This window comes from Falco punctatus (genome assembly GCF_963210335.1).
Source record: "Falco punctatus genome assembly, chromosome: 3".
NCBI classification, from domain to species: Eukaryota; Metazoa; Chordata; class Aves; order Falconiformes; family Falconidae; genus Falco; species Falco punctatus.
The window spans coordinates 71,662,284-71,684,275 of NC_137582.1; the positions used below are offsets into that span (position 1 = coordinate 71,662,284).

At 39.2% G+C, this 21,992-nt stretch overlaps 1 protein-coding gene across 1 annotated transcript in view; it reads right to left on the reverse strand.

The window, feature by feature from the left end:
- The window catches only part of EXOC3 (exocyst complex component 3), a 28,255-nt gene extending 6,263 nt beyond the window's left edge, over positions 1–21,992 (reverse strand). Inside the window, exons 1-9 of the mRNA XM_080378594.1 lie at positions 21,869–21,992; positions 17,619–17,803; positions 13,310–13,529; positions 10,600–11,281; positions 6,437–6,554; positions 3,533–3,658; positions 2,214–2,314; positions 1,629–1,739; positions 728–878 (exon numbers count right to left, since the gene is read on the reverse strand). Coding sequence (XP_080234720.1) covers positions 728–878; positions 1,629–1,739; positions 2,214–2,314; positions 3,533–3,658; positions 6,437–6,554; positions 10,600–11,281; positions 13,310–13,529; positions 17,619–17,762 — 1,653 coding nt within the window. The 5' untranslated portion in view covers positions 17,763–17,803; positions 21,869–21,992. The remainder of the gene's footprint in view (positions 1–727; positions 879–1,628; positions 1,740–2,213; positions 2,315–3,532; positions 3,659–6,436; positions 6,555–10,599; positions 11,282–13,309; positions 13,530–17,618; positions 17,804–21,868) is intronic.

Below are 21,992 nucleotides of genomic sequence, written 5' to 3' on the forward strand. Positions count from 1 at the left end.
TAATGAATTTCAAAGAATGGTCATTAGAGTAGACAGAGTGTCTTCTCATAATCAATGAGCAGACTTAATGAGAAATAAAGATTTTGCTTAAGAGCTCAAAGTTTAAAATAAAAATAAACACTGCTCCCACATCTTTCTTAATGTGAGTCATTCAAGGTGTTTACATTAGTTCAAAATATTACAAAACTAGTAAGTCCCAGAGCATCTTTCTTCACCCCTGCCATTTCTCTTAATTTCCCTCCCTCCCTCCCCATACTCCCAAAAATTATTCTTAAAAAGAAATTTTTTCCCCTAAGGGATTCTATACAAGAAGCTAGAATTCTTAAACATGGAAATTTATCAATCAGAAAGGGCCCACCCTTCAGAAGTCAATTAACTATCTTAATTATAGCTGTACTGCACCTGTACAAAGATGATATCAGCAGTAGTTTCCCAAATAACTCTTAAAAATCAACTACATAAGACTAAGTACAATCTGCTAGAAAATATTCACTTTATACAAAGCACCTGCCTGAAGTCATCCTGTGAAATATAATCAAGCAATTTTCCAGTCTCCTACATGCTGACTATACCAGTGAAGAACAACACTGACATTTACTGGCATTTTGATAGTACAGCATATATAAAGTATGATTAGCAATCAAAAGTCTTCATAACTACTTAACTCCTGAATTATTTTTCCTTACAAAGTAATACTTCTATTTTTTTGATGAAAAAGGGTTCTGACCTCTAAATCCATGAAGACTTCATCCAGCAGGCTAGAGCATCCTTCTTTGGCAATGACGTCTAAAGTTGCATCCATACTTGCATGACTGCTTGACAATGTGTCTTCCGTGTCAATTTTCAAGTATTTTCTTTTCAGACTGATTATAGATTCTCTGTGACAAATAACAATGCTTTTCATCATCTATGGATGCACAAGTGCATTGCGACTAAATTTTCAGAGCGCACACACAGAAAGAGACATGCTAGACAGCCTGATTCTTGCAAGGGGAAATAATGCCTGCTACTTGCTCTGGAAGCCTTAATTTACTCTCCAGCAGGAAAGAGTGATCAGCCTAGACTACTTGTACATTGGTAACGAACTACAGCTCATTTGCAGACTTGAGAATGGCAGCAGATATAGATGAACATGGGGTTGGATTGCTGAACACTGAAACATAAGCAATGAAGATTTCTTTATCCTGTTTTGATACTCTTAATAGAGCAAGCTCTACCTTTACTTTTCTCCAGTTCAGTTCACCTTGATCACACTGCTTGAAGGTGAACTGTGGGAGATCAAATGTAAGAAGATGGGAGGCCCCAGACAAACTAACTGAAATGTCTTTTTCAAATTCTGAAAGCTGATAATAAAATTTTTCTTTGGCAATGAAATTCTTGGAATAACGAGTGGATTTTCACCAGTGAGGGACAACGGCTTGGCTTTCCAAAGGCAAGAGAAATCACAGTATCTGCCTCTTACAATAGCACTATACTTAAAACTGTTGCCCTTTTTAGTCAGCTAAACTATTTTAACTGAAACACTCTTTGTATGCAAAAGAAAAGATGGCCCTGGGAACATGAGGTATTACAAACGAAATATCAATACTTATTTTTCCTCACAATACTGCAAGGACACACAGACTTACTTAAAGGTCTGACAGTTGTTTATAACTGCAATCATGTACTGAACATAGCACTGAGGATACTGACGATTTTTAAGATGTTCTTCTTTATACAACTGTGCTTCATCTTTGTACCTGTAACATATAAAAGGAATGGCATTAAACAGACAGAACTCTGTTCTAACTTCAGTACACCTCAAGACCAAATGCCCCACAAAGGTCTGTCCAGTATTTAAAAGCGCTTGTTGCTTATGTGAAGTTTAGTCTCTCAGTTCTGAGCAGATTCCTGCCAAAGAGGTCTTTTCGGTCTTCCTTATGAGAAAGAGATGTAAGTTTGAGACATAAAATGGAAATGACTCCAAAAATTAGAGCCATTTGCAGAGAGGAACTGAAACTGTCACTCACCAGCACAGAGAACTTCTGTGGTGAAACTGGGGAAGGGAGGAAGAAAGCAAGAAAAGGAAAGGGAAGAAAAGCTTGGTTGACATGGATGTGATAGAACGAAGACAAAGCAATAAAAAAACATCCACAGGAAAAACAAGTATTGGAATTGTAGGAACAGAGAGGCTGAGGCAGGATAAAGCATTTATATTTTAAAAATTATGTTACCTGGTTAGAAATGAATTCATTTGTTGAAGACATAGAAGGAGTACCTTTGTTTTCAAATCTTCATTTATCTGAGCAGCCACCTGAAGATTCTGCTCAAACATCTAAGTTAAAAATAGTTTAGTTACAAAAGAGAGGCCTTTATCAGTGGTAAACCAGAGACAGAACTCCTGTGTTGGAGACTCTCCCCAGCACCAGCTCTACATATGCTTTGGTTTTTTTGTTTGGGTATTGGGTTTTTTTGTTTTTAAACAAGCCCAGACAATGTTGCTGACCAAACAAAAAAATCATTAATTACACTTATGGAAAATAGTAAGCTATTGACAACCACTAATGTGTGCTGCAGCTTTCTCCTGATACTGAAAACAGCTGCATTCTTTCTTCAAAAAGAAAGTACTTAATATTTCTAATTCCACAGGAATTCGGCTTTACACAGCACCAGAGCCAATCACTTTCTGAAAAGGATTAGATGAAGTCAACCTTGGCACTAATACAAATGTGAAAGAATGTAGCAAAAATCCTGGCATAACACAGGATAAAAAAGGAAGGGGGAAACAACTGCAGGAGGAAGAGCCTATTATCTTTTATTGAAGGTACCTAACACAGTATTTGTAAAGAAAAATTAGTAAACATGCATAATAAGCTGTCATTTTGCTGGTTGATAAAGATCACTTTACAAGCTTTCCTTTTCTACTACCAATAACAGGGTGGTGCAAGTTGGGATTTTTTATTGTGGGTTTTTTGTTTGTTTTTTTAAGGGTTTAGAAATAGCAGTATCTTTTCTGTTTTGAGGCTATTTCGTAATTTGGAGAGGCATCAATGTTAACTGAAGCAGTATTTAAAAAGCAACATTTTTGATCTTTGACAGAACTTTTCTTTCCAGTATTAAGGTGTTTATATACTGAATAATTTATAGGAACAAATACATGCCTAACTATCTCAGCATCACATTAATAAACAATATTCTAATAATTTACAAGCACCTCATCTGGTAGGCTTATATTGAAAATTTACATGAAGAGACCAAAGGAAAAGCAGGTAAATAAATACAAATATCAACTAAATAGGCTAGGAAAAAAATGTTTCTAATTTACATGTAAAAAGAACTAAGTCTCTAAGTATTAAAGTGAAAAAGGCAAATGAAAACCTCAAAAGAAACAACCCCTCCAACTAAAAACTCTACAGCAAAAAACCCCTATACTTCGACAGACACAGAAACAACGGCATTCCAAACAGTTTGGTTTCCCCCTCCCAGCCCTCCATTATCCCCAAATCTATACGCTGCTTCTGTAGATTTTCTAGAATAACCAAGTTCTCTATACCTGAAAAACAATAGCTGGGAGTGTAGTCTGATAGTACCCATCCTGATCTGCTTCTGGTTCAGTTTCTTTTATCCAGTCTTTTTTATCTGTCTCCAGTGCTTTTCGTAGCCAGCCAATGATATTAGACTACATTAAATAAAGAAACAAAGAAGAAGAAAAGATTTTTTTTTAATTTAACACAACAAACCCCCCCAATAAAATATTTGGAATAGCAGCCACTTCCATAATGAAGAGTGGCATAGTAACAGATAATGTTGACCACTCTCGTCATCCCTACAGGATATAAGTAACATTGACAAAGAGAAAGGTTAGTAAACTAGTGATGTAGTTTGAATTGAGCTTAGGCACCTTTAGGAAGGGGAGTGATCCAAACACAAAGAGCAAGTCAGTTTGTCAGAATATTTTACTAACTATGGAAGCATTTATTAAGTCTTGGGTTTTAGGTTTCAAACTGAATTTTTCCACAACTGGAAAAAATTAGCATAATACCTAATGTACAAAAATCAGCATGTATCTGCTTGTAGCTCCTTTTACTACAATACATTTTAGCAAACTGATGATTGTTATTGCTGGGGACAAAACCCCAGGATTAGATTAAATGGGTTGTGTTTCTTGGAACTTAAGTGCTGCAGAAAATAGTGGTGGAGATAAAACAAGCACATTATACAACACACAGACATTAAGAACAATTGCTTTTAGAACTAGATTAAGCTAGTTTTCTGATCACTTGCATGACACAGATACCATGGACATATTTGCAAGAGTAAGTAGTAAAGACCAGCATGCTTGCTAAATATGCAATTGGATTCTTTGATTTCTGTCTAAAATAATTATCCCTGTGTTTTCAAAGGGTTGAAAGTTTCTGCCTCTCTTCTACTTTGTTCACATTCAGTTAAACCCCCTAGTAGTAATACGAAAGTTCATACTTCTTTCCAACATGTAACAGGCATATTAGCGTGCCCTACCATGCAAAATTAAACATGACCAGTAGGCATGTAAAGAAAGGGCATAAAAAGGCCTAAAATTGGTATTTTTTTTTTATTTACATTTTTTAATGTATTAAATCAGTACCTTTTGGTGAAAACTCCTATCAGTAGGTAGGACAAAGGAAGAAACTGAAAGCTCTACAATCTCCCTACACAAGAAAGGCTGCTGACCAAACACAGGCCTGTAGTTTCCTTCTCTTTTGACTACAGCCTGTCAAGTACTGCATCTGCTAAGCACATACAGTACCATCTTCAATTATGTGAAACTATGTACTATCTTTTTTCCTCATAAGCATGGAACTACCCTGCTAAAAAAAAAAAGAAAAAAAAAAGAAGAGATATGATCTGCAAAGAAAAACTGATCTTTTAAGCCAGCAGGCCAGAGGACATCCAACATTTTTCACCTTATGATCATCATTTGTAAGATCTTTTTTTTCAAGCTGAGGTGCTCAGAAAAAGAAATTTATTAGAAATCTTTTTAAATCTATTAATATTTTATTTCTCATGAATATGAGACATTTTTATTGACTTAAACATCAATATTTGACAGTCGTGATTACCAAATACTTTCATTTACCCAGAATTATATTTTGTTTATAAACAGGTTGAAACACAACAACACAAGAAATAAAGAAGAAATAAAAGTAGGGATGTGCAGAAAATTCCATCAGGCTGAATCCTGTGAAACAAGCAAGCAGTTTCAGTATTTTCTGCCTTAAAAAGAAAAAAAAACAGCCAAAAATCAAAAAGTTTTTTTTTTCACTGCTTAACATATTAGCAGCATTGCTCTATTTTATTTATAGAATATAAACACAACAATGTTCTATATATAATATTTTTCAGTAAGTAGGGGAAAACATTTCTGAAAAGCCAATATAGGTGCATTTTTTCATCTTAAGAGGGGAAAAAATAATTCAAAGGCATTTCCTGAGTCAAGCCAAAAGTAGTTTGAGAAAACAAACCAAAGGTTTTTTTTGTCCTAAAGGTAAATGCAGAAAAATAAACTTGCATAAAATTCCTAGTAAAGCTAATGTGGAGCAGACCCTCTGCTGGCAACTTCCTTGAGACATAACAAGATGGGTTCACATCACTGTGATGTGTATCAAGTCTAAGCAGTTGCTGTTGCCGGATGTATTTTAGTAGCTGACACATCCAAAGAAGAAAAAAAATTTCCCTCCTCTGCTTGGTAGAGCTCCTAAACTTAGGAGGAGTAGGAATTCAATTGAACAGTGTAAGAACAGCAAATCCAAAGTTCCAGCTATCCCAACATCCAGTCTCAGAGGTAATCAACCATGGATCTTAAAGAAAAATGCATTTAAAAACCTTACAATCACATACTGATTCCTTTGCCATGTAGCTGACCAGTTCCCAATGGCTCTAAGGATAACAGGAGCAGTGTCTTTAGATTTAAGATGCACTTGAAATGGCATCCACAAAAGGAAATTATGCTCATGTAGTCAACAGGTATGAAAGGAAGAAGACTATTAAAAGAGTCAAACTGGCAAACATAAACATCCTGATTACCTTGAAAAGATCACACCTGTATCAAATGTTGATGTAGTTACTACAGGGACTATAGGGACTGCATTCAGTTGCTTGTAAGTACAGTAATACCTAACATACTAGTACTATGAATTTATTTAGACACGTAAGTGCTGGAATTCCTTCCTTTCTGATAAAATACGATTAATACAGTCTGTAAAGCATAATTATTCCTTGTAATGTAATAACGTACATCTATAAAACCATCTGATTATACCTTTATAAACAAACCTACACAAAGTACATGAACGTTTATAAAAGTAATGATACTGAGTTTACATTTGTCACACTAGTTCCCTCCGATGGAAGAGCAGCACTGAAGCACTAACGCAGCTATAAACTCATCTGAAGATGTCTTTGCAGTACTGTTACTCACAGTGAGAGTTGACATATACTTGCTGAGAAGCTGGTCCACCACATTCTGTGAAATCAGAGGATCCAGAGAATTTACATCAACTTCAGGAGACAGCTCTGAATTTCCCATCATCTCTGTACTGAGTTTAAAAACAAACAAACAAAAAGACATTGAAGATTAGTAAAGAAAAATGAGATAAAAACAATGCAGCTTTTTTTGTATGACCGCTGTAAGGGGTAATTTTCCAAAATACATACATTACAAAAAAATCAAAAAATTCTTAATAGTAACTGCAACAATAAATGCATTTACAAGGAATGTAAACAAACTATATAAAAGAAAGAACAGGATGTAAAAGCTATATACCCTAGCATACATTAAAAAAACATGTGACAGACATTTTAAATATTCAACCCTTTCATGTGTTTAACTTTTATGTACAAAAACTAGTGATTGCTTGACTGAATAAAAGCCAACTGGTTCAGCCTGTGGGGTCTTAATAGGGGACAATTTTATATGTCTTTTACATTTCAGAGATGATGACAGCTTCCGTGTTCTGAATGGGAAAGATGAGTGAAAAGTACAAAACATTCTCCTCAGTTTCTCAAAACAGCTTCTGTTTTGCTACTTGTATCACATCCATATCAAAGCTAAAATATATTAGAAGAAACTCTACCAACGCTTCCTATGTTGGTAGAAAATAGATCTAATATAAGAGGAGGAGGCATCCTGTGTACCAAATTGAAAGTGCGCTTCACTGGTACTGTATTATAACAGCACGATTAGCTATACTTGCAAAGGAAAAATCTTGATTTTATAGGATTAGAAAGAAAGTAGAGTAACTCTCAAAAATATTTTGACAATGATTATATAACAATACTCTCCGGTGATATTTTGCATCTATGTATTATAAGATTATATAATGAGTTACTTGTGTAACCAAAACAAAAAACCCCAAAGCTATACCAAAGCACATTACAAGACCTCTTTAATATTTCATGCTCAAAAAAAATCAATAACTCAAAACCACACTCTGAAGAGTGTGCTTTATTAACAGTTGATGGAAATATATTCAATCATAATAATATAAATTGTTTCACATTCCATTTCTAGTATGCTTGTCAGAAAGAAGCCACAAATTCTATATTTGAAATGGCAACTATAAAAAACAAATAGCAACTTTAAAAATCCTTAAAAACTGTTTAGCTTGTATATTTCTGCAAGTTAAAGTTGTTCTCTGGATACATGTGAGTCAGCACAGTGGTGCTTCCATGTCATGAAAAGAAAATCATCTCAAAGCACTAAAAAAAACCAAACCATACTATGGCTAACTACTTAACCAAAATTCTTGTCTTTGAAACCATAAAAGCTACCGTAACTGAACACTTGGCATTCATAGCATCTTCCTGAGCCTGTTGGAAAAGAGATTAAACACATTTTAAGTGGCTCAAGCTGTTCAGAAAAATGAATTCCATTCTGTTGCTTTTTACATAAAGAATACATGTAATAGCAGGACCTGCTCTATCTAGGCTTATTCAGGGGAATGTGAGAAGCTGTTCATGGCACCATGCCATATTTGAAAGTATTTCTAGCTTCATTATACCATCATTAGCCCCACTACACAAGGCCACAGGGACGTTGTATCTTTCTCAAATCTTATCAACTGAAACCCCAAAACAAAGACCATAGGTCCAGATTTATTAACACCCGTACACTTCCAAAGCTCTCATTGACTTAGATGTGAAAGAGAAATACACCTAGCACAGTAAAACTGCATCCCACCCAAATATTAAAGTCTGTTATTCCACATGGAGCATTACTTTATTTCTCAGTTATGAGACAAATACAGCTCTAAAACCAGTTTCCAAGACATGGTTAAGCACACTATTCTTTTAAAACTCCTATTTTGGAAGCACTGTAAACAGAAGTTATGCATGGCTTTCTTATCAATTCATTACATGATAAAAAAACCCTCAATGTTTCTCTTAATTGGACATTATTTTCTCATCTGGTTTTGAAGTGTAGCTGTAATATGCAAATAGAAATTTAGATGTTCCCTCTAATATTCAATTACATTTAATAAAAGTAGAGAAAGATTAGAAAGGGCAAAACTATCTTCTACCATACAATGTTTCATAGATGTGAACAAGGAATGCAACACCAGTTTAGAACCTATTTTTCATACAGGGGGAAAAAAGGGTGAAATACCACAGAAACACAGTTCTGATATATGATGTCATATATGCCATCCTCCTTCAGAGTTTATTATAAACATATCCATATAAAGAATTATATATTGTATTATTAAGAGATGCTCAGCAACTGAGATTTGGCAAGCTCTGTAAGCATCCTGCTCGAGCACTTTTCCTATTCACAAGCCTGAGCCTATTTCTTCTTCCACTGTCCACTACAAACATACACAAAGTTAATTATCATCCTCTTTATAACAGTTTATTGTAATCTATAAGAATAGAATTACTGTACTGCCCTCTCAGGCTTTTATTTTTTAGAGGAGAAACTCAAAGCCTTAATTTTTCCTGAGATATTCCCTCTAATTTCTGTCACCCTTGTTACACGGATATACAGGGGAGACTGCATTCTCAGGTGTCTTGCACCGTGCCTACTCCTCTCACTGATTCGCTTCCTTTACAGGAGACTGCCATCAGGTGCCACGAGCCACGTAAATCAAAAAGGGATCACTCCTGCTAAAGCAAGTTGTTTGCCTAGTAAATAGATGAAACGCTCGCTTTGCTCTCTGCCTTTGCCCTTCCTATGTTGGAACACATGGATTGAGAGAGCTTTAGCTCTGAATTGTTTAACTCAAGAGCAATCTGCTCTACTTTCTGGGGGAAGGGTAGAAGGGCAATTTTAAGACCAAGAATTGCCTTACTGAACATCAGCTCCAGGACATAAATGAAGAACCTGTAAGCAGGATTTCTGCCAAGACCAAATCCCTATAGGTAGAAGGATTCACATATTTATGATTTTCATTCACTGTGGAGTTACTCCTCTGGCCTTCTATTAACAAATAAGAACAGGCCAATGAACTCAGCTCCTTATTAGCAGCTGCATCTCATATATCCTGCACAGGTATGTAAGTATGCATTAGTGGGAGCTCTTGATTGTCCTCGCAGGGAAGAAGCAGCAGGAGAACTTCACAGTGTAAAGTAAAACACAGAATTCTGAACAAAAAATGAACTTTAAAGCTGGTTATAAAAATTCTACAGAACAGCATTATCTCCTAACTATTTGCTTTATGGTATTATATTCTAAGACTGTCAAGCATCCAATTTGTTGAATCTGTGAGACTGAACAACTGAAGATGGCAAAAGTGTACACAGCAGAGACTCTGGGTCAATGCCAGCTATTGAGAACAGGACTATAGTCATGAGCCGCAGAAAGACTAGCATTATTTTTCCCCCCAAACAAATCAGTTGCTCTAGTAACTACATGCCAGCAAAAACTAAACAGTTGCCATTTCAGCCATTTCTACCTGGAGAACAACAACAACAACAAAACCCCACACACCACCACCCCCCCCACAAAAACAAACAAAAAAACACCTCAGAGACAGACATAATGCTTAAGTTATCCCAACAAATTACACAACTCAAAAGGAAAGAGTTTAAGAGTACCAATAGACAGAACCTGTAAGCAGAAATTCTTCGAAATAAACAAATCACCACACAGTTCTGAGAGAAAACCTAGAGGAAGTTACTATATTCCTTCCATTTAACAGTAATGAAGCAACACTGATACAGTCCCAACCCCTGTACAAAAGAACAATAGAAAGCTAATAACCATACAAATCTTGTGGGGCTGCAGCCAACGTCAAGCATTTTCAAACACGAGCTCTCAGTCTCTTCTGCTCTTCCCAATGCTTCACCAAACTGGCACATAAACACAAGGTGACTGTAGCTTCAAGCAAGTCTTCAAATGTATTAAAACTTTAAGCTTACGAAGCAACTAAAAAAATCACATATTAGAAAATGCAAAAAAGTTTTAAGGAGCAATTCCCAGAAAGCCAAATGTGTAACAAATATCAAACCAGCAAATTCTTTATTATTATCCCTCTTTTGTTTTATCTTCTTATATGTTAATAGACACGCAAATGCTAGCACATAAACTGTGATTTGCATGCTTACTCTCCACTATTGCTAAGAGAGAAGATAAGGGGATCTTACCTTTTGTATGTGTTTAAAACCCAAGTTAGAAGGCTAACAATCTCATTTGCTTCCAGATCCTCTGCAGCAAGCTCTTGCATGCGGGTGGACAAAGCTTGATGGTACATATTTAGCAATTTGTTGAAAATATCATAATGTGGAGGAAAACATTGATCCAGCAGGGTTTTAGCCACAAGCAGGTCATCAAGGACGTATTTACGTATGATTTCTAGATGGCGCACAAGCCACATTTTGTCAGATTCTCTAGTATCTGCCTGAGTGCCTTCAATTCGTGTGCTCACAGTTCTTTCCAAAATGTTGAACATTTTTTCTTTCCACTTCTTTGGTCTGCCAGGAGGTATGAATCCAGTTTGTTTTTTCCGGTCTAACATGCGCCTGTCAATTTTCTCCTCCCTCTCAATTATCCTAACAACAGAAACAAGCAAGGTTGGATCTCGACGGACTGTAACAAGAGATCTTTGAACCACCATCCAAAGTTGCTTTGCCAACTCCTCAGAAAGTTTCTGCATATCCCCAAAGTATGTATGGATGAGGTTCATGTCATGTGTGTTTTTGCTGTCCATGCGATACTGCTCATACATTAGGTTATCTCGAGAACACTCTAAATCCATCAGTTTTCGATGAGCCTGCAGAAGCTCCCCTCGCTCAATCAGATCGTGGGTCTCCCTGACTATCTCTGGAACTGAAACAAAGGCAAAAGAAAAGAAGTGGGGGGGGAGAGAAAAAAAGAGAAAAAAGAAAAAAGAATAAAACAACATAATCAAAATACAAAGAGTAAATACAAGACAATAAAAGCACTAGGAAACAAGCTGGAGAAAAGCTATAGTGATTCTTTTGAAATAATTAACAGGAAATTATTTTGATGTATTCAAAATTTCTTAGTAAATGCTATACATTTTCATACATTATTAACTATAATGCTCCATTTTGACCAGTGGCTAAACAAAGATCATAGTGCCAACAGAACATAATTTTCTTTCCCTCCCTGTCTTAAAAAAAAGTCTACTATGAAACAAATTGCAGTACTAGCTTTCTCATGTCTTACACAAAAGGCTTTTAACTTGCCTGACTACAAGTCACTTATCCTGTTGAACCTGGGGCTGCACATACCCGACAAATACTGAATTGTACCACCTTCTTGAAGGAACAGTTTTTGCCTGCCTAAAGCACAAAGGAAGAATAAAGATAATTACCTATGCTGCTTAACTATTTAGAAGATTTTATTCTTTACTATTTTTCAGTATTTAAGGAATACTGTAGAAGATAATTAGGATCCTGTGGGGAAAAGAACTGAAAAATCTCAGCAGAAAGAACTGTCACTGCAAAACAGCAATAAAACTGGCAGCCCCAAAAAAGATCTGAAAAGGCAGTTATACACAATCATTAATCATGATGAAAACCACTTGGTTTCTAAAACATTTGTTTTGCTCAGAGTGAAGTTGTCATCATCAACTATACTGTTTAACAGTTCTGGGGGGAGATGCTTCACACCAAAAACCTCTCAGAATGCCAGAAAAGAGAAGGCTTATTGTCTCATCCATTATTGCAAAGCATAATGCATTCATTAGTGTAAAAGAAAACAAGATCCCCAAAACAATTCAGCATTGGAACATAAAGAATTTTGTTGTTCTTTGTTTTTTATTGCTAGACATTGCAGGTAAATACTACTCTTTTTAAAAGATGAACACCATATCCCGGTTTCGTACTGTAGCAGCTAGACACACTTTTAGAGAGATTACACAAATCAACCTGGTATGACTGGGAAACAATTTTTCTTTATAGGTGCATTTTGTGAATTACTATCAGGAGAGAAAAGGAGAAAAAAGACTATTTAAATAAAATCAAAGGGGTATGATAGATTTAGCCCCCATTAGAGGGGTAAAATTCTTAAAATTACTGAAAAGCTGAAAAGTCCTGGCAAGGAATTCACTCTGATTCAAGACAGAATGGAACGTGCACCAAAAAGGCTGCACAAAAAGACAGATGTAATCCCTTTATCTGTACAGTATCCATTAATCACATTAATCTTCTTTAAATTTTGCAAACCTTGGAAGCTGTGCAGTAGTGCAAGGAAGAAGTGTCTCCCATGTATAATTTCTTTATGTGTGAGTTGGTTTCTGTGATTGTGGTGCCCGATTCCTAAGCAAGGGCGGCACACAATTAAAACTAAATTATCAGTTCATACTTACACTTGTAACATTAATGGAAATCCTTGAGGTTCCTAACTGTTGTGAGAAAGACTGCCATGGAATCTTTGACTGGAGATCTTGCTGTTCTGTATTTTGCCTTTGTTTGCAAAAAGTTTTCACTTCCTAGGATCATTTTTACCCAACAGACTTGCTGCAGGTGCCCAACTCACTGGCAGCACTCCATCTCTTTCCAAATTTTCTTTCTGTATATGTTGCTTGCATACTTCAGTCTTTTATACTAAACATGTTATCCCTGCTACTAATCGCTAACAAGAAGCTTCTTTGTGACTTGTGTCTGATAAGATAGTCCAGACTAGAAGTTCTTAGAGCACAATAAACTCCATATATATTACACGGTCACCAGCTACTTCCCTGAATGTGATGTGTAGGTGATTCTTCCTTAATTCTTCTTTCCCAGCGAGGTTTAAAGTTCTCAACATTACTTGACAACCTTACAGCTGTTTGTACCGTTTTAAAGTGCTTTCAGTATGTGATGAATTATAAAAAGAGCATTAGATTACCTGAGAAGATGTTCTTGAGGTTTTCTACAGCAGCTGCCAGTTGGCTATGTTGCACTACAGCATCCTTAACATCCTTGAGGTTTTCTATGGTGTTGATGCTCTGTCTCCAGTCCTTATTGACATCTATCAAAGACTGCTGAATGTCCTTTACATCATTCAGTGCATTGTGCAGTTGACTTAAGCCCGTTCGTACTCCATCTAACTGTGACTGTATTGCTGCCTTAAATACAAACAAAAAGACAAAGAAAGAACTCATTAAGCATTGCAAGTTCTGTATTTTCAACATTTCTCAAGAATTAATGTTTATTCCAGTATCTAACATTTTCAGAGAAAAAACCCAAACACAAACTGAAAAGGTAATAACATAGCTTACTAGAAATGTGTAACTTAAAAAAAAAAACAAACGTATGCATACACGGATTAAGTTTTAAAGCTGTATCTAGTCTTAAAGGGCTTAGATACAAGTGGTTTACCTAGAAGCTTAGGCAGACAGATCACCGCCTTTATAAATCTATATTAAACCAGAATCATGGGAAGGCAGAATGAGATTTCTTTGAATTTACTTCATAAATTGATGTCAAAGGGGGACAGCAAAAGACAGCTGATACAGATGTCTCAAAAGAATGCTTAGTACGTACAGATTCATAAAGCACTTTACTAAAGCAATTACATTTTGACTGGCAACTGAAAAAGTAAAAAAAAATTAAGTTCTGAAATATTCTAAAAAAACCAAAACCCTCTGGCCTGTCATGACTGAAGGCAAAAAAATTAAAAATATCAAAAAGGAATTCAGTCAAAACAAAACACAACACAAACCTCAAACTGAACAAAATTTTGACACTGTGACAAACATCAACAACCAGACCAATAATCCAACTACTAGATTATTTTGGCATCAAGAGAGGTTATTGATATAGATATCTCTTGTGACAGGTGACACTCGAAATAATGACTCTTCAAATAGACTATTAGTCCTGATTATCCAGCCACCTTACAGAAAATGCATTATAGTGAAAGAAATCAGATCACATCCACAGCATATTTTTGTATGTGTATTTTAAAAAAGATGTGACTGAGATGAAGACAGGTAAATGGAAAATGAAATTGGAAATAACAGACTTGAAAAGACAAGCCAAAGGCAAGGCATCAGTGAAAACTCAGTTGCGTATCTTGAGGACTTGAAGCAACCAGTAAAAAAATGAGGCACTAATGGTTTCAGTAAGCTCAAAACACATTTTTTGCCATACTTTTACAGCCAAAAAGCTTGGGCAGTCATGGAACTTTTTGTCTGATACTAGAAGCCAAAGAGGAAATCCTGGTAACTATGAACACATTTATTGTGTTTTAAATGTACTGGGAAAGTCCCACAAAAATGCAGCGATTATTATACTGCCGCTATTTCTGTACTTTCAAGCCATGATATGCTGATTTTATTGATAAAAATGTGTTTTCCTGTCAAACCCAGTATAATTAAGCAGGGGTAAGGCATTTTTATACTGTATCTATCTACAGAACTGCTGCATTAACACATTTTTCCTCTACAGAAACTGAGGTAATTAGCATACTCAAACATTCAATGTGATACTCAAACACAATCTTCTGAAGCTGACCATGAAGTATTTTTAAAATCCCATGACTATTAAATGGTAAATACTTCTGGTTTGATATTTCGTTTTTTCTGAGGCAGATCTTCCAAGTATTACATATTCAAATTTTTTCCTGTTTAACTTCTGCAGAAACTTGATTATGTTAAACAGAAACAACCACTGATTTTGGTCAGTGACGCAAACGGCCAGGGAGAATTCTAAAGACAGACATCCACCCATGTTCAGTGTGTCTTCTAGTAGTCACCTGGGGCCAGGGGAGGGGGAGTGGGCAGGGAGCAAGGCATGTCCTAGCACTGTGGACTTTGCTTCCTAGAATGCATCTTCATCTTACATTGGATTGAACATCACTGTACTAAAAAAAAAAACAAAAACAAAACCAAGCCCTCCTAGGAACAGGGTTCAAAACTTCATTTTTATCTCTTTTCAAGTGACAGCCCTCAACATGAAGCCATGGAACGGGAATCCTGGTTACCTGGTCTCCCTAGAGCCCTATGGTTTAAATTCATGATAGCACAGCAGCTAAGAATCAAGAGGTAGAGGATTTAAGCATGTCTACACACAGGAAAACCATGATGTAGGAACTCTCCTAGGGATATGTATACAGTATTTCTTCAGGAGGACAGCAATTCAAAACTTAAGTTCTCCCATTAACTGAGTGAGTGCACAAAGACGTCTGTCAAAGCTCATAACTTTTCAGGCCCTGGAACAGAGTCCAAGCAGCTCTTCACCTACATTTTGGCCTGCAGAGCCCTGAAGTACCAGCCTACAGCGCTAGCTGGTGCTTACCCACCCATCATTTCAGAGTTCTGCTACCTATCCTTAAAAATACTGCTTCACTAACTGCCATCAGTCTCACACATGAAGCAGATGAGTTTGACATATTTCAAAGCAGTTTTTCCTGTAAGAATTTATATAATGCAGGAATAAATGCAGAGAAGGATGTAAGAAATGGACGTAACCAAGTATTCGGGAGATGATACAGAGGGAAGAATAAGATAACCAACTGGAGGAGGTGCTGGTTTTTGGGCAGGACATAATTTCAAATCTCTGCTGCTTCATCCCTGTAAGTGATACACAACTATTACCCTGGTTTTCTACTCTTCACTCTGGATTAACTTGATTATCTTGATTCATCAGAAGAAAATTATGACAAAGATGAAAGCATATCCAGTCAGAAAGAAGCACCAACATGTTCACGCCAAAAGATTTACCATGTGTTCATTCGCACAGATGAAGCGGCTGAGGTTTTTCAACAACTTCCAACTTGAAAAATCCAGCTGATGATCCTGATGACCCTGTCTCTCCATCTTCCACACCATACATATACACAGCTTAAATACTGACCCTGTCTCTCCATCTTCCACACCATACATATACACAGCTTAAAAAAGAGCAAGAGTCTTTCTTACACCCTCTCTGTGCTCCCATCCATTACAGTAATACTTAGGGACTTTGCCATCCATTGCATCACTAACCAGCATCTGTTTCAGGAATGCATCCTGAATGGATTAAGAGGTATTGTACTACTTTTTGGAACAGGTATTTCTGACCATTTATAGATGACTGAATTTAAGTTAACTTAAGGAAAACAACAAGGAAACTAGTATGAAGTGGATTTAGACATCTGCAAAACTTAAGAGAGTTATGTGTAGTCATCACTGTCTATAGAAGCAGCCAGTAGGCAAATGACTGCTCGTATATTATAAATAGATCACAATAACTAAGCAACTGATCCATTATTAATAGATACCACTATACGCTTTCTGCCTTAAATCTGAAAAACCCAACCCAAGTCATTAGGAAAATTTGTTTCTATGCTACAGGCAAAAATTAACATGTCATTTGCTAACAGATCTTTTTCACTGTGAAAGAAGACAGGCTTTCTTCTACTTCACGCAGACTCCCACAAAGAAGGAGTCATCAAATATTTGTAAGATAAACTAACTTATTTTGACATATAAAGTTTAGATACAGTGTATACCAGCCATTTTGATCTTTTAAACCCCAAAATATTTCCTGAAACACTTTTCTAAGGCCTTACTCCAATTACTTAACAAAGTGGTCTAAAATGACTGTTGGCTAGTGAGTACCAGTGAAGGAAGAATACACAGAACTCAGTAACATACAGACACTAAACACAGGATGACTTTACTCATATTTCAGGCTAAATCTGCATGTGTGCAGGTGTATGCACTCACATGTACACATTTGAAGGAGGAGGGAAATCATGGGGTAGACTTCTGCAAGAGACAAGAATGTGAGATTTTAGCTATCTCCCATAAACCCACACAAATGGCAGACTAAAGTGACTGATCTTTCTCAGATACATTGAATGATGATGCAATCATCAATTTTTTGTTACGAATTTGGTATTCAGTCATTAAGAAAAAGGTTTGTTGCCTGCAGGCTACACAGCATCAGGGTAGCTGTCTGTGGATAAACTGCAGAAGTCACAGGGCGTAAGAACACTTGAAACGTTTGAATAAAAATTAGATGTACAGCATTAATTTGCATTACTTTCAAGATACAAAGTTTCTGGTTTGGACACAGAGGAAAAATTAAAGTCCATGGTTTAAAACTACCTGGATGAAAATGTGGAATCAAAAAAACAGAAGCAAAAAAAAAAAAAAAAAAAAAAGGAAGTCACATTCATGTCACATTCATGCTGTACCACAGACACTCAGGTTTATCAAACTTTGTACCTTGAGCCGAGCTTCTACTGAAGCCTTCTTACGAGCTTCCCTCCTGCGATACTGCTCCACTTTATCCAGCTGATCAGGACGCTGCAGCATTCCCGCTACTCTCTGAACAGCTGTTGCAACTGCTTCCCTATCCGTTTCCTCCATTGTTGATTAGGACCTCAAAATGCCTTCATAATTCAACAGTACTGAAAAGAAATGTAACATTTTTAGAAATTTTTTTTCATTTGATGCTATGTGTCATTTCAAATTTAACAACTGGAGAACTACCTTCAGCAATAAAACCAGTGCAACTTGACAGAAGTATCGTTAGCTTGCATTATACAGAGCACTTACCAAAATTCTACAAGAATCACATTTAAAGCCACTTAACTCTATATCATTAGTTTACATGAAATGTTCTCTAGTTACTGTTTTTGCATTTACCTTGCTCTCCATAAGTATGTATATAAAAAGACAACAACAAAAGAACAGCAAATATTCACTTAAACACCAGATTCTACCTAATCCTAGAGTAGGTTTGCCTATTAAAAGGGGAATGAGACAAGCATAAAGGAATCTTCTAGCAGGTCCAAGCAAAAACCCTAACTCTTACTGAACTGGAATCTGGTAGACCTGAGGGAACCATAGTCCCCCTGCAGCAATAAGTCAAATTTGCTACCGAAAGTGGAAAAACAGCTGTGAAAGCTCTAAACCCACAGACCTAACTATAAAGCAGTTGCATTTAAAGACTTCTGATGGATGATTTTTTTCTTTCCTACTCTTGTTTCCAGTTTTTCCTCACATTATCAGTCCATCAAACGTGTAGGAAAAAATTAATCAAGTATTTCACCTAAGCTTCCAGCTGAATTTCTAGTGCATGCAAACCAGTATGCAGAAAAGGTAAAATTTGCTGGCCATCAAACCAGACCTGCTCTCTCAAGCTTCACTAGCTACTAACAGAAAGCAGGGAGGATGCCAGTCACCAAAGATGCAAGAACTTGGTGTCCACAGAACTCCAAGGAACATATCTAGAGGTCCTCATTCCTTCTGAATTCTTTCTAGCATGTCTTCAGGCAAGAGAGGAAGTCTGGAGAAAGGAAGACTTTCCCTTGGTTGAGGAAGATCATGTTAGAGATTACTTAAGGAAACTTGATACCCACAAATCCATGGGCCCCAATGGCATGCACCTCTGAGTGCTGAGGGAGCTGGCAGATGTTACTGCCAAGCCACTCTTGATCATCTTTGAAAGGTCATAGTGAACAGGACAGGTGCCTGAGGACTGGAGGAAAGCCAGTGTCGCTCCAGTCTTCAAAAAGGGCAAGAAGGACCACCCAGGAAACTACAGCCCTGCCAACCTCACCTTCATCCCTGGAAAGGTGATGGAACATATCAGCCTGGAGGTTATCTTGATGTATATGGAGCAAAAGGTTACCAGGAACAGTCAACATGGATTCACCAAGGCAAAACCATGCCTGATCAACCTTCTACGATGGAATGACTGGCTGGGTAGATGAGGGGAGAGCAGTGGGTGTTGTGTAACCTCAGCAAGGCTGTTGGCACCGCCTTCCATAACATCCCCATAGGTAAGCTCAAGCAGTGTGGGTCAGATGAGCAGGCAGTGGGGTGGATGGAGAACTGGCTGATGGCAGAGCTCAGGGGGTTGTGATCAGCAGCGCAGAGTCCAGCTGGAGGCCTGTAGCTTGTGGTGTTCCCCAGGGGCAAGTACTGGGTCCAGTCGTGTTTGACTTATTCATCACTGACCTGGACGAAGGGGCAGAGCGTGCCCTCAGCGAGTTTGCTGATGGTACAAACCTGGGAGCAGTGGCTGACACACCAGGTGGCTGCGCTGCCGTTCAGGCAGACCTGGGCAGGCTGGAGAGCTGGGCGGAGAGGGACCTCATGAAGTTCGACAAAGGCAAGTGCAGGGTCCTGCACCTGGGGAGGGACAACCCCACGCACCAGCACAGGCTGGGGCTGACCTGCTGGGAGGCGGCTCTGCGGAGAGGGACCTGGGAGTGCTGGTGGGCAGCACATTGCCCATGAGCCAGCAGGGTGCCCTGGTGGCCAGGGAGGCCAGTGAGATCCCGGGGGGGCATTAGGAGGAGGGTGGCCAGCGGGTGGAGGGAGGTGATCCTGCCCCTCTGCTCTGCCCTGCTGAGGCCGCACCTGGAGTGCTGTGTCCAGTGCTGGGCTGCCCAGTTTGGGAGAGACAGGAACTACTGGGGAGGGTCCAGCGGAGGGCTACGAAGATGATGAGGGGACTGGAGCATCTCCCTGATGAGGAAAGGCTGAGAGAGCTGGGCCTGTGTAGCCTGGAGAAGAGAAGACTGAGAGGGGATCTTCTCAATGTCTACAAATATCTTAAGGGTGAGCGCCAGGAGGACAGGGACAGGCTCTTTTCAGTAGTGCCCAGTGACAGGACAAAGGGCAATAGGCACAAACTGCAACACAACAAGTTCCTTCTAAATATGAGGAAAAGCTTCTTTACCTTGATGGTGACAGAACACTGGAACAGGCTGCCCAAAGAGGTTGTGGAGTCTCCTTTGGAGACATTCAAAACCCTGCATGTGACTCTGTGCAACCTAAGCTAGGTGAACCTGCTTTAGCAGGGGAGTTGGACTGGATGATCTCCAGAGATCCCTATTAACCCTGACCATTCTGTGATTCTTCTAATCAGACAGAACATTTTAGGTTCTGCTGCCCCAACTACAGATTATACTTTCTCTATCCATATTAATCCTTGAAAGTGGCTATCTACTTTCAAAGCAGCCTGCATTTGTATATCCAGCACATCATTTAATCTCAACAGAACAGTGATCTGATGAAGAACTGTGAAAAACAGTGTTGTCAGCATTGCTTTAGCCACAAATCCAAAACATAGCACCATACAGGCTGCTATGAAGAAAGTTAACCTCATCCCAGGCAGATTTTGTACAGCATTAGTAGAATTAGTCATTATCCGAGTTTAAAAAGACTTCTTGCAAGATATGCTTAAGAGGTAGCCTTTAAGCCCCTAAGTCTACGTTTCGTGTTCCGCTATCTGGTATCTCAAGATCTGTATCTGTAGTATCTTCAAAAGTTACATGCATAAGTACACAGTTATGCCAAAATTATTTCGACAGTATAAACTCATGTCCTACTTTACCTACTCAGCTAGGCAACCAAAACCATCACTTCTCTATTAATGGCATGTTTAACTCAGATTATTTCCTACTGCACATCTCAAGGTGAAGGCTCTATTCCCACTGCTCACACTTTTAAATGAATACTCCAGTGTTTGTTTAACCCAACCCTTTTCCAAGCTATCAGGACTGTATCTACAATTAAAAAAAAGTTATTCTAAAACGAATTAACTACAGAAATGGTATTTGCAATAGACAGCTTTAAACTAAATTACTGCCTTTAACAACTGAAAACATTCAATGGTTATGATAGCTTTAACCCACACCGCCACTACGCATGGACATTAAGTAGACGTCACCAGTAAAATTAGTAGCTGGTATATTGTAATCTCCTAACCAACTACTCACTAACTTGCTGAGGCAGGCAGGTTGTTGCACAACTACTGACCATTCAAAAGGAAAAGCAAACTTAAGAAACCATGCCAACTTTGCACAGAGGCTATGAGCCAAACCCACAAATATTTACAGAACAAAGTACTGGAAGAAGTGAACAAAAGCACGTCCCGAGCAGCCTGGGAAGGGCCTCGGCGGCAAGCACACCCCTACCCCCGGGCTGGAGCTCCGGCCGGGAGCCGAGCCGAGCCAGCGGGGCGGCCCCTGCCCCCTCCGCACCGAGCTGCTGCGCTGGGGCGCGCAGCGACACCCGGGTGTGTGGCACAGCTCCGCGACAGCGCCGGGCGGCAGCCCCCGCCGGCAGCCCGGCTCCTCCCGGCTCCCCCCCGGCAGCGATCTGCACCGACGCAGGTGCCCGCTCCTGCCGGGCAAAGGCCGGAGACCTGCCCTCGGGCAGCCAGGCGAGGCTGCTGCCCCCGCCACATCGAGCCCCTTCGGCCTCGGCTGAGGCCTTCGGGCGGCGGCCGCGCCGACGGAACACTCAGCACCCGCTTCGGCCTCGCCATCCCGAGGGGCTCCCCGGAGCGGAGCGGAGCGGCCCGGCCCATCCCGCCCCCGCGCTGCGCTTCCCGTTGCCAGACTCGGATCGCTACAGCCAGGGACGGCCCGGCAGGAGCCGGCACAGCAGCGCTGGCCAGCCGGGGCGCTGGCACCGGGCCAGCGGCGGGGGCAGACGGAGCCGCCGCTGCCACTTACCGGCCGCAGCCCGCCCCTCGGGAAGGTGCTGACAGTCCGCCAGTGCGCACGCGCCGGGCGCACACCACGGCCCACTGGCGGGCGCGCAGGCGCAGAACGAGGCCGCCCCCCGCTCCCCCCGCCC